The sequence below is a fragment of the Orycteropus afer genome, unplaced genomic scaffold, assembly GCF_000298275.1.
Source record: "Orycteropus afer afer isolate SDZICR_OR568_19922 unplaced genomic scaffold, OryAfe1.0 scaffold00050, whole genome shotgun sequence".
Lineage (NCBI taxonomy): Eukaryota > Metazoa > Chordata > Mammalia > Tubulidentata > Orycteropodidae > Orycteropus > Orycteropus afer.
The window spans coordinates 11,037,547-11,056,126 of record NW_006921637.1 but is presented as its reverse complement, the minus strand read 5'-3'; the positions used below and the strand labels follow the sequence as shown (position 1 = coordinate 11,056,126).

At 40.3% G+C, this 18,580-nt stretch overlaps 2 protein-coding genes across 2 annotated transcripts in view; one reads left to right on the top strand and one right to left on the bottom strand.

The window, feature by feature from the left end:
- Window positions 1-7,665, bottom strand: part of CUNH1orf131 (chromosome unknown C1orf131 homolog) — a 20,360-nt gene extending 12,695 nt beyond the window's left edge. The window contains exons 1-2 of the mRNA XM_007938489.1: window positions 7,578-7,665; window positions 4,608-4,948 (exon numbers count right to left, since the gene is read on the bottom strand). Of these exons, the coding sequence (XP_007936680.1) occupies window positions 4,608-4,948; window positions 7,578-7,665 (429 nt within the window). The remainder of the gene's footprint in view (window positions 1-4,607; window positions 4,949-7,577) is intronic.
- A 261-nt stretch (window positions 7,666-7,926) lies between these two features.
- Window positions 7,927-18,580, top strand: part of GNPAT (glyceronephosphate O-acyltransferase) — a 93,096-nt gene continuing 82,442 nt past the window's right edge. Inside the window, exon 1 of the mRNA XM_007938487.2 lies at window positions 7,927-8,013. Coding sequence (XP_007936678.1) covers window positions 7,936-8,013 — 78 coding nt within the window. The 5' untranslated portion in view covers window positions 7,927-7,935. The remainder of the gene's footprint in view (window positions 8,014-18,580) is intronic.

Sequence of the window (18,580 nt, the reverse complement as noted above, 5' to 3'; positions counted from 1 at the left end):
ATTAGGTATGTCTATGAAATGGGGAGTGTATCCAAGAACATGTATAGGGTTGGCAACAATGGTCCTATAAGTTTATGTGAATGATCAGAATTCCCAGGTGTATAGTCGAGCTGACAAGGGGCAAGGTGGTAGTCACTGCTTGGTCACAGCCAAGTTGAACCTGTGGGCTTGGGACCATAGTCTCAGGGGATATCAAGCTCAATTGGCATAACATTATTATACAAAACATTGTTCCACCTCCTACCTTGGCGATTAGCGACTGGGATCTTAAAAGCTAGCAAGCTGCCATCTAGATGCAACAATGGGTCTCTTCTTGTCCAGGGCAAAGAAGAATGAAGAAAACCAAAAATCATGGAAACAATTAGTCCTAGCGACTGGTACACCATCCGATCTGCAGCCTATACGACTATGAGACCAGAAGAACTAGATAGTGCCCAGCTACCACTGTCATCCACTTGGAAGGGGATCTATGTAGGAGATCCTTGATAGAGAAGGAGAACAATGTGGAACAAAACTCAAAATCATTTGGAGAAAAAAAAAGGGGGAGGACCACGTTTGCTGGTCCAATAGAGCCTGGTGGAATCACTGAGACTATGGCCTCTACCTGCCCTTCAGGTCTGGAATTGAACCCACACCTGTGGTTTCCAGCCAAACAAAAGACAGGCATATGAGTTGAACATTTACCTTAGGTAGATACACTCCTTGGAGAGAACAATCATGGGAGAAAGAAGGGCTGCTTATGCACAGGGAAACAGCTCACGGGGCAGGAGTGCAAGGAGAGATGGACACTGGGAAGAGGTAACTATGGGGAGGAATTGGGAGGGGAGTTGTTGCATTGTGGTAAACTGTGATCAATGTCATGAGACAAAGTGTATGTGAACTGCTGTATGGAAAGTCAATTTGCTCTGTAAATCTTCACCCAGATCACATTAAAATAAAATAAATAAATAAAAGCAAAGAAGTGTCATCTGCGTATCACAAGTTGTTAATGACTCTTCCTCCAATCCTGATTCCGCATTCTTCTTCATATAATCTAGCTTTTTGCATTATTTGCTCAGCATATAAATTGAGTAAGAGTGTTGAATGGATACAACCTTGATGCACTTCCCTCGATTTTGAACCATCTGGTATCCCCCTGTTCTGTTCAAACAGCCTCCTGATCTATGTACAGGTTCCTCATGAGTACAATCAAGTGTTCTGGAACTCCCATTCTCAATGTTATTCATAATTTGTTATAATCCACACAACTGAATGCTTTTGCACAGTCAGTAAAACATATGTAAACATGTTTCTGGTATTCTTTGCTTTCAGCTAAGATCCACCTGACATCTATAATGATATCCCTCGTTCCACGTCCTCTTCTGAATCCAGCTTATATTTCTAGAAACTGTCAATATACAGCTGCAACCATTTTTGAATTATCTTCAGTAAGATTTTACTTGCATGTGTTATTAATGATATGGTTTGATAATTTCCACATTCTGTGGGATCACCTTTCTTTGGAATGAGTACAAATATGGATCTCTTCCAGTCAGTTGTCTTCCAAATCTCTTGGCATAGTTGAGTGTGTGCCTCCAGCATCACATCTATTTTTTGAAACATCTCAAAGGGTATTCTGTCAATTCCTGGAGGCTTGTTCTTCACCAATTCCTTCAGTGTACCTACAACTTCTTCCTTCAGTACCATTGGTTCTTGATCATATGCCACCTCCTGAAATGGATGACCATCAACCAATTCTTTTTGATATGGTGACTCTGTACTCCTTCCATCTTCTTTTGATGTTTCAATATTTTGCCCATTGACTCTTTCACTATTGCAATTCAAGGCTTAAATTCTTTTCTCAGTTCTTTCAGCTTGAGAAATGCCGAGCATGTTCTTCCCTTTTGGTTTTCTAACTCCAGCCCTTTGCACATTTCATTATAATAATTGGCTTTGTCTTCTTGAGCTGCTCTTTGAAATCTTCCATTCAACTCTTTTATCTGGTCATTTCTTGCATTTGCTTCAGCTACTGTCCACTGAAGGGCAACTTTCAGAGTCTCTTTGGACATCCATTTTGGTCTGTTCTTCCTTTCTTGTCTTTTTAATGACCTCCTGCTTTCTTCTTGAATGATATTCTTGATATCATCCCACAATTTCTCTGGTTTTTGGTCACTGGTGTTCAGCGCATCAAATCTATTCTTTAAATGTTCTCTAAATTTAGGAAAGATATTATCAAGGTCCTATTTTGGCTCTTGTGGACTTGTTTTAATTGTCTTCAACTTCAACTTGAATGTGCACATGAGCTGTTAATGGTCTGTTCCACCATCAGCTCCTGGCCTTGTTTTGGCTGAATATACTGAACTCCTCCTTTGCCTCTTGCTACGGATATAATCAATCTGATTCCTATGAATTCCATCTGATGAAGTCTACATATATAGCCGTCACTTCTGCTGTTGAATAAAGGTATTTGCAATGAGTAAATCATTGGTCTCGCAAAATTCTATCATGTGATCTCCAGCATTATTTCTATCACCAACGCCATATTTTCCAACTACCGGTAACTCTTCTTTGTTTCTAAGTTTTGCATTCCAGTCACCAGTGATAATTAACACATCTTGATTGCATGTTCGGTCAATTACGGACTGCAGAAGTTGGCAGAAATCTTCAATTTCCTCATCTTTGGCTTTGGTGGTTGGTGCATAGATTTGAAAAATAGTAGTACTAACTGGTCTTCCTTGTAGGCGTATGGGTATTATCCTATTACTAACAGGATTATACTATAGGACAGATCTTGAAAAGTCTTTTAACCACCATTTCTCTTCAATTTGTCATTCCCAGCATAGTAGATTATATAGTTGTGACTCAAAATTGCCAAAACCAGTCCATCTCAGCTCACTAATGCCTAGGATATCAATCTTTATGCATTCCATTTTATTTTTGACAACTTCCAATTTTCCTAGATTCATACTTTGTACATTCCATGTTCCAATTATTAATGGATATTTGCATCTGTTTCTGACATTTTGAGTCATGCCACATCAGCCAATGGAGGTCCTGTAAGCTTTACTCTAACCATATCATTATGGTCTTTCCTACTCTGAGGAGTCAGTTCTTCCCAGTCAAATTTTGAGGGCCTTCCGATCTGATGGGCTCACCTTCCAGCACTATATTGGACAATGTTTCAGGGCTATTCATAAAGTTTTCCAGTAATATATCAGACAGTGTTTCACTCATAAGGGTTTTCACTGGCCAGTTGTTTGGGAAGTGGATGGCCTCTTCCTTCTTCCAAGTCTGTCTTAGCCCAGAAGCTCCACTAAAACCTGTCCACCATGGGTAACCCTGCTGGCATTTTGCAATACCGGAGGCACAGCTTCCAGCCTCATAGCAACATGCTAAGCCACCACAGGACAACAAACTGACAGTCTGTCTCCCTTAACTGTTCCTAATCGCTCTGCTCCCACCTACCTAGGGCCCCGGCCTTAAAATACAGCTGCGCCCAAGTGAAAAGTAGTCCGAGTCTCATACCCACCTACCTAGGGTCCCAGCCTTCAAACAGAGCTGCCCCCAAGTAAAAAGCAGCCCTCAAGCCCTGATACATATTATATCCTTGTGGAAAAAAAACAGTTTGAATAGGCAACCACACTTCCCTTGTGCTCAGTGAAATCATTATCCCACCAGAATGTAAGCTCCATAAGGGTGAGGCTCTTGTATGTTTTGTTCATTGCTTTCTCCCATACCTAGAACAGTGGCTGGCACATATTAAGAGCACCAAAAACAGTGCTGAATGACTGAATTTTCTCTTGCGCTATTAAAGCAGAAAGGGAACTGGGAACTGAGTTTAACATATTCTGTGTGATTACAGTGTCTTTTTTTTTTTTTTTTTTTGAATGCCTGAGGCCTTGAGAGCTCTGAAGGCACTGTGGTTAAAACATGGGGCTGCTAACCAAAAGGCTGGCAGTTCAAACCCACCAGCCACCCCCAAGCAAGCCCCATGCCCACCTACCTCAGGCCCTGGCCTTAAAATAGCCTCTGTATTTTTATTTTCCCCAGCCTTTCTCTGCAGGAGAAAGATGAAGTAGTCTGCTTCTATAATGATTTACAGCCTTTGAAATCCTATAGGGCATTCTTCTCTGTCCTATATGGTCGCTATGAATCAGAATCAACTTGATGGCAGTGGATTTTTTGTTTGTTTGTTCGAGGCCTTAAACCACAGTGTATACTAACACTGTGGTTTATGGCTAACACCCACTTTCCTATGGGGGTCTGGAACATCAGTAACTTAAGTCAGTCATATAACCACTGCATTCCTACATGACTGACCCTGGGTATTAGGCTCAGGAGAGCGTCCCTGGCTGACAGCACTTTAGCGTGTACTGTCACACACTGTTTTTGGGGGAATGAAGCACATGCTTTGTGACTCTACTTTGTGGAAGCTTATGTCTGGTTTCCTTTAGACTTCACTTTCCCTTTGCTATAATAAACTATTAAGTACCACCGTCAAATCCTATAAATCCTTTTAACAAGTCCTAGAGTGTGAGGGTGGTCATATGGAATATAAGATTACTCAGCTAATACTCCAGTATCAGAGGTTTAACTATACAAGTACAGTAAACAAACTACCTCATTACCTTTGTGTTCTCTTCTTGGCCAGGCTTCAGTTTTCTTTTTTTACGTCTGCTGTGAAATTCTACCACTTCTACTAGCTCCCTGTTGTTCTTCAGGGAAGAAGGAGATGTTGCAGCAATGACTTCTGGTTCTGAAGGGAAACCTGTGGAGGTTACAGCAGCACAATGCAGCTCTTCTCTGAGTTCCTTGAAGAAGCTGGAAGCAGTTTTCCTTTGGCCTCTTACAAGAGAACTGGGTAGAGGTGCCGGTTCCTCTGCCAAGACTGCTGTGCTTCTCAAACCTCTCTTCTTGCCTTCCCCTTTCTTTTTGATCCTTCTTTGTTTTGTTTCACCTTCCTCATCTCCTGTTTGTTCAAACACAAAAAGAAAAAATAAGTATTTTGGTTTTAGCTATAACCAATATTAAACTACATAAATGCACTTGTACATATGCCACATCTATAAGCAGCCAGTACACAAAAATAAATTACTTGTTTTTCTTCAAACAGCACTGTATCTGCACAATATACAAAACCCAAAGTACACAGTAATTCTTTCCTTGGTAACTACATTCATGTTGTTGACCTTCATTAGCACAATTACTTTAGTCCTTACCTTGGTCCTTACTCAAAGTGTCATCATGGCAATAATCCTTGGGACCGGTAATCCCAGTTAGCTCATGTTTTGTATTAAAAATGTCTGGCACAAGCAGCCAGTGCTCCTTTTTAACAGTTCTCAATGTTACAAGTAGGTGCAATTGTCATCCTATTTTCTTTCATATAGTTACAAATTAAGATAAACCTGATAAAATTTGCGTAATTTGAATGCTTTTTTTTTTTTTTTTTACTAAATCTCTATTCACACTCTGACCTGAAGGCTATGTCAAGAATTCTAGGCCTCATAATCCAACTACAGTATGAATATTGCAGAGCCCTCTAAAATATCAGTTGATCATTTAGGTGTTTGTTTCTATTTTCTTACTCTTTCACTCAATACACATTAAAAGTCCACTAAAGTTTGGCATTAAACCAAACTCAAACTCACTACCATTGAGTCAGATCCAACTCAGTGATCTCTCCTTGGGTTTCCCAGGCACTATCACTACAGAAGTAGATTGCCCAATCTTCTTTCCAAGGAGTAGCTAATGGGTTTGAATCACCAGCCTTTGGTTAATAGTCAAATGCCTTAGGCACTATGTCACCAGAACTACTATTCTGGCATTGTTGTTGTTGTTGTTATGTGCCATTGAGTCAAACCTGACTCATAGCGACCCCTCCTTGGGTTTCCGAGGCAGTATCACTACGGAAGTAGGATTACCCAACCTTCCTTCCGGTTTCCGAGGCAGTATCACTACGGAAGTAGGATTACCCAACCTTCCTTCCTAGGAGTGGCTGGTGGGTTTGAACCGCCAGCCCTCTGGTTAGCAGGCAAGTGTCTTATCCACTATGCTACCAGAGATTAGAAATATAAAAACAAGTAGGCACAGCCTATGCCTTTAGAGTTCCTAGCCTAGAAATTTCCAGACTGTGTTGACATAAACTACACTTAGGATTTTGCAAGATAATCTTCTCCTCCATACTTTAAATTTCTGAAGGTCAGAGACTAGGTCTTTTCTGTCCTCCAATATTCCCAAGGGCATAGCACTGTTCTGTACACTGTATAACTAGATAAAAGTGTAAGGTCTGGAGCTGTATTATATGGGGATCTAGGCTATTCAAGTTACTAGTTAGGTAATCTTCAGCAATTTTTTTTAACCTCTACTGCTTGTTTCTAAATTCTAAACCATGGGGTTAATAACAGCACAGACAATAAACAGATAATGACAGTATCTACTTCATAAAGTTGTGAAAATTTAATGAGTAAACACATGAAAAGCATATAGTATTTGGTAAATTCTCAATACTTTTAAGCTATTATTCATATTGTTTAAGTGAGGTTAGAATTTTGAGAACCTGCTCTAAAATAAGGAGCTCTGGTAGCATAGTGCCTAAGGTACTTGACTGCTAACCAGAAGGCTGGTAGTTCAAACCCACCAGCTACCCTTCGGAAGGAAAGTTGGGCAATCTATTTCCATAGTGATACTGCCTCAGAAACCCAAGGAGGGGTCACTATGAGTCAGGTCCAAGAGGACAGCACATAACAACAACAGCAGCTCTAAAATAAAAAAAGCTTTTGAATTATCACTTTATAAATTTAAGAAATGTGTTTGTTTCTTCAAGACACTAACGCTTTATGATAATTTTTGGTGCATATAACAGATTTGCACTATCTTGGGACAAGTTCTTTCTAAGTATGTGGAACCAGTCTTCAGCATTGTTAACTTTAATAATAACCTTTTTAATTTTCCTTTCCCCAACAAAATAAAGGAAGGAGAACATAGGTCGGTCAATTTATGTTAAAAGAAAAAAAAAAAGTTACGAGAAACGTTTCTGGAGTCCTTACCGAGAGACACCTGAATGATAATGGTAGTTTATCAACGACTGGCCTGAGGCCCCAGGGTGGCCGTGTAAACCAAAGTACCGGGTCTGGTCAGCACTGGGCAGGGAATCAGGGAGTGGAGAGGGGACTCCCGAGGAGTCTGAAAGAAATGAAAAAGTGGGCTACTTCGAGTCCAAGGTTCTGCATGAATCACTGCAGTGAATTCTGAAACCCGCTGGTGCTTCCGAAAAGCAACCAGGTTGGTCCCACACACTCAGGCAACAGTTGGAGGCTCGATTTAAGCAATTTACAACTATATTTATCACATGTTATTCTATGACTGAAATTGATAATAAACATTATTAAGGATTCTGCATGATCTGGTACGGAAGCAAGTCCATGAGGTGGAGGTGGGGTGAAAGCAGCCTTAGTGACCACGGTAGACCTCAGACCCAGGAGCAGGTCGGAAACAGGTCTGACGAATTGGAAAGCCACTTCCCACGAGTTTCTGACGCACAGCAGACCCACGCTTCTCAAGTTCGATCTGCACTTGGGCTCCCGAGGGCGCGCACTCACCAAAATCGTAGAAATTCTGGAGCAACGTGTCCAGAAGTGACTGAGAGCTGGCAGGCGCGCAAGACATTGGGCTTTTTGCCTGTGACATCGTAGTGTCTGGGGCTGGGGACCCAGGCCCCAACCACGATACAACTCGGCTTCCGGGTTCCCGGAAAGTCTGCGCGCACGCGCCAGGTCCTCACGCGGCTTCCGTCCGGCTTAAGATGGCGGCACCCGGGGTTCCCTGGAGCGGTTGCAGAGGGTACTGCCGCTCTAGGCGAGGTCGGGCCGCCCTGCGCGGAAGAACCGCCCCCAGCAGCTGCAGCACTACTGTCGCTTAGCAAGGAATCCCAGGCTCGCCTGGGACGGCAGCCGCACCATGGATTCTTCCAGTTCATCTAATTCTTGTTTATCCATCGGCCCCACGGGTTCCAGCGCTGTAATACTCCTCTATTCGGTAGGCGTTCGGGGAAACGGGACCCCGGGCGGGGCCTCGAGAGAAGACCACCCTCACTTTCCTGGTCCCAACATCCTGTAGTCCACGACCTCTGGGCCGAAAGAATGGGTCCCTAGATCTTTGAGGAGGGATTAAGTGGTTGGCTTGGTTTCCAAGGTAACGGTGTAATGCTGTGTATCGGTGTAAAAACGTATATATGCATTTAGAAGTTTCTACCGATGATTTGTTCTTTAGGTTTATTTCCTCTCTTTCCCTCCATCAGGCCCTGGGCCTTAAGAAAGACCCAGAACAAAAGAATGAGAGATGAGAATTGGAATCTCCCCATCTCTAACAAGGGCGAGGGAGTGTCTGACTACCTTCCAGGCAAACCTTGAGAAACCTGCAGGTCTGACCCTGCCCAAGATAGCCTGTGGCTCCCCACCCCGCCCTATCGCTGCTATGGCATTACTGAGAGAAGAGCGTTTAACTTATAGGTAGGAGTAGAGATTTTAAGACTAATCAAGAAAGGTTTGGAACTTGTAGAAAATGTTACTGGCTGTGTTGCCTTCTAGCCATCGTTGTGCATTTTTCCAAAAGTCATTTTAGAAGATAACTAATGCCTTCCTCTCTCTCTCCAACTTGCATTTCCACGCCAGCTACCTTAGAATTTTCATGAAGAAATTACGAGGTGGAACTGTTGTAACCTTCAGATTTGCTCAATCCTGGGACAACTGATCCGTTTTACTAGTAAATTAGTATGTAACTACTTTAGGAAGAAATAAAAGAATGCATTTGAAAAGCTTATTACCATATCTGGGTGGTGAGTGTCAGTTCTGTTTGTGGTTTAAACATAGTATTAATTTGTGTTGGAAGGTCAAAACAAAAAACCCAGTTTCAAAAGGGAATATATATGGCTTTTTTCTTTTTTCAAATTGGGACACCGCTATTCTTTGTCTTAGCTGTATTATTAGTGTATGGTTTAGGGAACATTGAAACTTCTGTTCCCTTAATGTCAAGGATTTGGGGTTTGTAATTGCTGTTAACTACCCACTCCTCTAAAGTTTATTACTTTAACCTCTCTCCACATTGATCTCACCCTACAGTGCTGTGAGGGAAATATTGCAAGCAGGTGCATGTAGAGAAGAGAGTTGCTGTACAGATCTGACTTGGTGTAGGTAGCCTTTTCTGCCCTAAACTGATATGTGAATTGACTGGAATTTTCCTTGGATGTATTAAAGGAAGGAGTTGATTTTTTACTTTCCATTTCACTATGGTAAGAAATGTGTTTCTTCCTTAAAGACTCTAATGCTTTATGATTATCATTGGTGCATGTATAGGGATTTGTACTGTCCTGGGCAAGTGAATTACCATTTTTGCCAGTTTTTTCTGTAAAAGGCTAAGTAAGGCTTTTTATGTGAATTTTTTTTTACGACTGATCACTGGACAGCAACCCTCTCTTTAGCAGTAGTTCTCACTTCTCTGTGACTGCGTAACTTTGACTTTCATAATAACTTGAACTTATCCTTACTGTTTCAGGCTGTCCTTATTTATTTCCTCAGCCACACTATTGGCAGTGCTCTCTGTCTAATCTGAAAGTAGTACTTCAGAGATATTTAAGATAGTGCTGGATTGCAGAATATGTTAGGGGTACCTACAGTGTTCTAGTCATTATTATCAATATCCAACATAGAGAAATGAAATATTTGTAGCCCTTGCTTTCAACGAAGTCGTAAAAGTAAACAGATAATTACAATTAAGCAGAGTAAGGACAGTGATTGATGCATGCACAGTATATTATGGGAACAATGAGAGGGGCATCTGACTCTGCTTGGGGGACTCAGGGAAGGCTTCCAAGAGAAGATGACACCTGAGCTGAGTGTTTGATGGGTGAATGGAGACGATGGAAGAGAAGAATGGTCTAGATACTAACATAAGAAAACCATTTCCATGCATGTTTTGGGGAACCTTGTAGTTAACTAGGAGTTCTGGTGGCACAGTGGTTGAAGCATTCTGTTGCTAACCAAAAGTTCAGCAGTTCGAACTCATCAGCTGTTCCTCAGGAGAAAGATGAGGCAGGCCGCTTCCATAAAGATTTACCAGCTAGGAAACCTTATGGGGCAATTCTCCTCTGTCTTTTAGGGTTGCTGTAAGTCAGAATTGACTTGATGACAGTGGATTTTTGGAAAGGAGTACATCTATGGATAATCAAATTTATATTTTGAAAGTTTATAAGAACTGCCAGGAACCCTGGTATGCAGTGGTTAAGCTTTCGGTTACAAGCTGAAGTTTGACCCCAACCAGCAGCTCTGTGGGAGAGAAGACCTGGCAATCTGCACCCATAGAGGTTAAACCAAACTTGTTGCTAGCTGAGGAAGCCTATGGGATAGTTCTGCTCTGTGCTATATGGTTGCTATGAGTCATAATCAACTAGACTACCTGCAACAACAACAACAACAACACAAGATAATGACTAGGTTTCTACCATAAGCACTTTTACTTAAGTAGACACTGGAGGAACAGAATCAGGTTAGGAAAGGAATCTGATGCCTTAAGCATGGAAATCAATTAAGATGAACTAATCCAGAGAAGTGATAAAAGCCTGAAATAAGGCAATAGCAATGAGGCTGGGATAAGGGAGAAGACTTTGTGTGATATTTAGGACGGTAACTCAGCAGTCCTTGGAACCAAGTGAATGTGGTGACTAAGGAAAAGGAACCAGTCTGAAATTGACTCCTGGGTTTCTGAGATTAGGTAGCTGGGTGGGTGATGATGCCTTTTGCTGATAGGAACTAAGGGGAGAAGAACAGGTTTAGTGAGGGTAATATACAAATTTCAGTTTGGAATGTGTTGAATTTGAAATATGAGAGGCAGATTAACTATTTCTAACATACCATGTTGTGGACCAAATACACAAGGTGTTTGGAATATATCCAAGTAGAGTTAGAAATGTGGTACCAGAGCAGAAGAGGAATATCTTGCCGAAATGTATAGGTTTGGCTGTCATTAGCAAGCAGGCTGTATCAGATACATTGCATCACCAGAGTGCCTTGCAGTTCTTGTAGACTTTCAAAACTGTAAATTGGATTATCTTTAAATGGTCTTCATAAAATTAAGATGATATATAAATATTCTTGAAATCTTTCAGTGAGACTACAGAATGGAAAGAAGAAGACTGGGGATGGGTAACCACTGGTGTATCCATAATCTAGATGGAAATTTGAATTATAAATTGAGAAAAACACAAGTCCCAGGTTAAGAATGTCCAACTTAAGTACAACCCATACTTATGAACCAACCCCCATAAAGACTACTATATTTAAAAATTCAGAACACATACAATAATTTGTAATAACTGATGGGTGCTACTTTGCAATGCACATCGAAGCATTATTGTTGTATTATTATGTTAGATGTTTTACTGTATCTGGAAGTATTTCTTTTTTTATGCATAGAAGGATATACTATATACAACACAGACATTTGACTAATTTAGATATGAACTGTATCTAACTGTTCTGATTTATATACAAATTTGACTTAAAGATTTAGGAACAGAACTCATTTGGAATCCGGGTGACTGCCTGTACTGAAATAAATTATGCTTTGGCCCTGGTGGTGCAGTGGTTAAAGAGCTTGGCTGCTAATGGAAAGGTTGGCAGTTATAACCCATCAGTCACTCTGCAGGAGAAAGATGTGGCAGTTGGCTGTTGTAAAGATTATGACAGTTCTACTCTGTCCTGTAGGCTTGCTATGAATTAGAATCGACTCAACAACAGTGGGATTTGGGGGTGGTGGTAAAAAAATAATTACAGTACTCAAGTTATGTTTTTGAATCATTCAAATGTATGGTTCTTAACAATTTTTTTAAAAAACTTTGAGGTTCATAAACAAATAAACCATCTTTGAATGTAAGGGAAATTAAAACAAGAATATTGAGCATCATGGTATTTTTCTACTTAAGAGTAATTGAAATGAAATGCTTCAACAGAATTTTTTTAAATAGGTGTCAAGGGGAGGGTAGAATCTCTTTTAGTGTACATTGTCTGAAAGCTTCTTATAAGCATTAAAAGAAACTTTTTGGCCAAATCTGGACTAGTATTATAAAAACAGTAGCTGCAGTTAGAATAATTTATTGGAATACCCATTGCTGTGGAGTTGATTCTGGCTCATAGTGACAGCATAGGACAAAGTGGAACTGCCCCACAGAATTTCCAAAACTGTAAATTTTTATGGAAATAGACTACCAAAGCACCCTACCACTTTAACTACTGTACCACCAGTGCTCCTTATTTATTGGAATAAGTTTGTCTAGTTCTTTTGAGTTAGACCTATATGCACTAAGTTCTGTGGAGACAGAAAAAAGTACACCTTGGCTTTTATGGAAGTTGAGAGCTAGGACTGAAAGTTGGAGAACTAGTGTAGAAGTTGGAGAGCTAGGATATATTAACAAAATGAATCCAAACAAAAATGGGAAGCTAACACTAAATGCCAAATGAATGGTATTCAGAGATGAGAGACTAGGAATAGAAAGGATCAAGATTAAGGGGGTTTGATTTGTAGAATGGGGAGGGCAAAGCTTTTGAGACAAGAAAACAAAAATCTTGTCTGGGACAGTGAGGGGACCGACCCTGAGGGAAACAATTGCTTTACAAGTTTCTATTTGTTATTATTGAATACAAATGCTGGGCAGATTTTCACTAAAATTAGGTTTGACTTAAAATACAGGCTATGTGGTATACATGACATTCACTTAATAGGGGTCTGGAGAGACACCTATAAGAAAGAGGCAATTGTCAGACTATGTGGCTGTGAGACCAGAACTAGATGGTGCCTGGCTATCACTGCCAACCACCCTGAGGGGGATCTATGTAGGAGATCCTGGATAGAGTATGAGAACAATGTGGAACAAAACTCAAAATCATTAAAAAAAAAAAAAAAAAAAGGAACCAAGTTTGCTGGTCTGATAGAACCTGGTGAAACCCCTGAGACTATGGCCCCTAGCTGCCCTTCAGGTCTGGAATTGGACCCACTCCTGTGGCTTCCTGCCAAACAAAAGACAGGCATATGAGCTGAACATTTACATTGGGTAGATACATTCCTTAGAGAGCTCAATCATGGGAGAATAGAAGGGTTGTGTATGCATGGGGAGACAGCTCAGGGGGCAGGAGTGCATAGGAGGGAAGGAGACAAGGACACTATGGGGAGGAAGTAGGAATAGAACTCTTGCATTGTGGGAAATTGAAGCCAATGTGATGAGACAAAGTGTATGTGATGAATGGAGAATGAATTTACTCTGTAAATTTCCACCCAGAGCACACAAAAAAATAATAAAAAGGCAATTGGGATCGAAAAATGGTACAACTACTCTGGAAAATGATATGGTGCCTCCTTAAAAAGTTAGAAATAAAGTTACCATATGATCCAGCAATCCCACTACTACGTATATATCCTAGAGAAATAAAAGCCTTGACATGAATAGATATATGGATACACATGTTCATCACAGCATTATTCACAATAGCAAAAAGATAGAAACAACCAAAATGCCCATAAACAGATTAATGGATAAACAAACTATGGTACATACACACAAAGGAATACTAAGCAATGTTAAAGAATAACGATGAATCTGCAGAACATCTCACATGGATGAACCTGGCACACATTATACTGAGCGAAATAAATCAATCACAAGGGAGAAATAGTGTATGAGACCACTACTGTAAAAAGTGAAGAAAAGGTTTATGTACAGAAAGAAACATTTTTTGATGCTTCCCAGGAATGGGAAGGGAAGAGAGGGAAAATCACTAACTAGATAGTAGACATGAATTAACTTGGGTGAAGGGAAAAACAAAACACAGTAAGAGGAAGGTCAGCACAAAATGACAAAGGCAAAGGAAGACACTGGGAGATATGCAAGAGTAAATGACAATAATGGTAAATAGTATTACATACAGTCCTGCGATAACAGTAATTTACAAGTGGAGACATAGGTCTACAGGTAAGGTGAACAGGTGTGGGATGGTGTATGGCAGTACACCCATAAGCATGTATAGATTTGGCAGAGGGTATTTCTACATATTTATATGTGCTGTAAAAATATCCAGGTATATAGTAGAACAGACAAAGGGCAAAGTTATGCAGACTTTTTAGCCACAACCAGACACCTTGAGGGACTGAGTCACTGAGCTTGAGGGCTTAGGACTTTAGTCTTAGGGGACATCTAGATCAATTGACATAACATAGTCCACAAAGACAGCATTCTACATCCTACTTTGGTGAATAGTGACTGGGGTCCTAAAAGTTTGTGAGTGGCCATTTAAGATATAACTATTGGTCTCTTCCTGTCCAGAGGGAAAAAAAAAAGTGAAGAAAATCAAAAACTCAAGCAAAGACTTAGTCAAAAGGACTAACGGACCACACAAATCACAGCCTCCATTAGCCTGAGACCAGAAAAACTAGATGGTGCCCAGCTACTACTACTGAGTGCTCTGCTCAGGATCACAACAGAAAGTCCTTGACAGAGTAGGAAAAAATTATAGAACAAAATTCAAAATCATAAGAAAGATCAGACGTAACTGTTCTGATTGAGACTGGTAGAACACTCAAGACTATGGCCTTTAGACACCCTTTAAACCTTGAACTGAAGCCACTCCCAGAAATCACCTTTCAGCCAAACAGTAGGCCTAAAAAAAAGTGAATAGTAACACTCACAATGAATGTTCTCCTCAGAATGTTCAACCATATAAGACCAAAAGGGCAGCATTTGCCCAAAAACAAAATTCAGAAAGCAGGAAGGGGCAAGTAAGATGAATGAATAGAAATGGGGAAACCAGGGAGGAAGTGGAAGGAGTGATGTTATGTTGAGGGATTGCAACTAATGTCACGAAATAAAGAAATCAAATCTGTATAGACTGTTGAATGGGAAACTAATTTGTAAGCTTTCACTCTCACCCAAACCACAATAAAGTGTTCAAAGAAAAAAAAACAAACAAGAGGGGCAATTATCTTCTATTTTTCTTCTTCAGTTCACTCTGTTGTTGTTATTTGCTGTTGAGTTGCCCCAGTTCACTCTAATCTACCTTTACCACTGTTTATTAAAACTACTCTTAGCAAGGTTGCCAGGAACCTGTGTTCCCAGATGGTGACCCCTTCTCTGTCCTTATCTTGATCACAGAGCAGCATTTAACACAGTTGACTGTTCTCTCCTTTTGGCTTCCATGACACCTTTCTTCTTACTGTACTTTGCTAGGGCCCTTTCAATTCATTCAGTAAAACTTGGAACACCTAGGGTTTGTTCTGAGCCCTCTTTTATTCTTCATTCATGCTATTCTTCTTTGTTGTCATCTTTCCCAATCAATACCATCTATGTGGCATTCATTCTCTTATGCATTTAACATTGGTCCTTCCCCAAACTTCTAGATTCAGCAGGTCTAAAGTAGAATTCTTCGTTTCTGTCCCTGTCCCTAAATTGTCTGCTCTCTAGCTGTTTCGTCTTAATGAATGGTACCACCATCTACCTAATCACCCAAGGCAAAAGCTCAAGAGTCATCCTTATTCCCTATCTTTGTTTCATCTCCCACATTCAGCCTTTCAGCAAGTCCTAACTGATTTGTCTCCACAACATACCCCAAATCTACCCTCTCCATCTTTAGTACCACCATCTACTCTAAGTCATTATCTTTAACTTTCCAAAGTTTCCTGTTGCTGCTAGTCTTGCCATTCTAATAATCCATTTATCTATCCAACAGCCAGATGGCTTGTTAAAATCTGAATGAAAAATCTGGACTCCTTAAAATGGTCTACTAGGCACTACATAATCTAGTAAATGCTGTCTCTTTGACTTTACTAGTAATTGTGCTCACTGAGCTTTAGTCACGCTGGCCTTCTGGTTCTCAAATGGTAAGCATACGCTCTCCATGGAATGCTTGTAATTCCCTCTGGGTGGAATGTTAGGCTTTTCCAGAACTTTGTGGTGGTGGTGGTGGTGTTAGGTGCCATCAAGTCAGCTCCTACTCATAGCAGCCCTATGTACAACAGAACAAAACACTGCCCATTCCTGTGCAATCTTTACAGTCCTTGCCATGCTTGAGTCCAGCATTGCAGCCACTGTCAATCCATCTCATTGAGGGTCTTCCCCTTTTTTACTGGCCCTCCACTTTACCTAGCATGATACCCTTCTCCAGGTCCCTTCTGACATAACTAACATAGATGAGGCGAAGCCTGGACAGACTTACTTCTAAGGAGCATTCAGGCTACTGTCTCTTTTTATCATTGAGGTCCCAGCTCAAATAATACCTCCTCAGAGAGGCCTTCTGCATGATTGGAAAGTAGCTCTCTAATCATTATTCTTCATTTTATTTTCTTTATGTTCTTTTTTCAGTGGTATGCAGCAGGCTCGTACTGGCTTGCAAGAATTTATTGTTAAATATTTATGAAGGTTACTAGCCCATTGTTAAAACAGTCATTATTTTAAAACAAAAAATTAAATTATATAACTTGCAATTAAATAAATTCTGTTAAAAGCAAAGGTATCAAATACTCAAAACTCAGTACTTCCTAATTAATTTACTATATTTTACTATTTCATATACTTTTGAGATTTTTTTATTTCTATTGCACTGTATATTGGAAATACTACATATTAATAGGCTGTTGCACTCCTCTTCCCAACTCCTTGTTCAGTAAAGTCATATTGGTAGCTTGGAGTCTGCCATAGTGGAAGTATATATACCACAGAAATTTTCAAATTAGGGTTCTCCCGTGCCAGGTGTTATATGGTTAAACAATTACAGGTACTAGCTACTGGAGGTATCATTAAATGAATTTACTTTATTTGTTGTTATCTGTCTTTCTTTAAGGGAATATAAGCTCTGTCAGTACAGGTTCCTTGTCTGCCTTCTTTAGTGCCTGGTATGTTGTGTTGTTCTTGTTTGCCGTCGAGTCGGCCCCGACTCATAGCGACCCCTCCTTGGGTTTCCGAGGCAGTATCACTACAGAAGTAGGATTGCCCAACCTTCCTTCCGAAGAGTGGCTGGTGGGTTTGAACCGCCAGCCTTCTGGTGAGCAGTCAAGTGCCTTAGGCACTATGCTACCAGAGCTCCCGGTATGTTGTGAGCTGTCAGTAAATATCTGCTAAATGAATGGGCCTCCCAAACAGTTGAAAGGGAGATACAAGGAGAGGCCTAGTATACTGATTAAGAAGGGGAAACAAACAATGGGGAAGGGATACTTCGCCTAAATCTTCTTACTTGGGTTCTTGTTTGTATTATGTTCATATTGTGCTTACCAACCATGTAAATATATTTATTTAGTAATAGTAAATACTTCTCCATCATGGTATAGGGAAGAGAGCATAGTAAGCAAGAAAACTCAACCATGGCTGCACTTAGAAATCACTTAGACTACTTCAAAAAATATTTTTGATACCTGGCACCACTCACAGACCAAACTAATCAGAATCTCTAGAGGTGGGGCCTGGGCTTCAGCATTTTTAATAGTGCCTCAAATTATTTTAATGTGCAGTTGGGGTTAAAAATCACTGGATTAGACATTGGATCAGGACTAGATTGGAGAAGGCTTTGAATGGTAAGTTTAGAAGTTTGAGCTTTATTCTGTGACTATTGGGGCAATAATAAATAACCTTAAGCAATGATTGTGAGAATGGCACAGGACTAGGCAGTGTTTTGTTTTGTTGTCCATAGGGTCACTATAAGTTGAAACTGACTCAGTGGCACCTAACTGCAACATTGGGGTGCTGTCATCTACCAGAGCCCAAAAAATGGTTCATTCAGTAATTTTTTTTCATTCTATAAATAATTATTAAGCTCTTACTATAACTGGGAATATAATAATGTATACTATAAGTTATCTACTCTTTAGAAGTTCACTATCTGGTAAGGGGACACTCAAAGTTTAATAAAGTATTATAGATACTCGTGAAAGTGTATTGAGAGTTCAGTAAAGACCTAAAGGAGAGGACAACCAGTTCAGTCTGGGTTAAAGAGAGAATGAAGAGACATACACCAAGGAAATGAACATAAGCTGTGGTTGATGGCTAAATGTTTTCCAGGTGAAGAGGTGCTTGCATTTGCAAGCACCCTCTCTCAGTAACTGGCACCATCATGCACCAAAATTTTACCTTTCTTGATCACTACTACCTCTGTATCCTCAACCCCTACCAAATGCCAAGCATATAGTAGGAGCTCAAGTATTTAAAAATGAATGGTATTTTCCACAGAGGTAACAACTTGAACAAAGATGTGGGGAGTCATAAAATACTATAGATTCTTTAGAGAACTGCAGGTCTTTTGCATAGCCGGTCTGTCTTAAGAAAGGCAATGGTAGAGTGTTAGCTACCTACTTCTCAACTTTTATGAGAGGTAGGACTTACACAGAGTCTTGGGTCAGATGCTGAGGAGTATGGAACATGATCCTTAGATAAAAGAGAACCATAGACGTATTTAGATAATCATATTTGGGAAGCATTTTCAAAATTTTCAAATTAGGGTTCTCCCGTGCCAGGTGTTATATGGTTAAACAATTACAGGTACTAGCTACTGGAGGTATCATTAAATGAATTTACTTT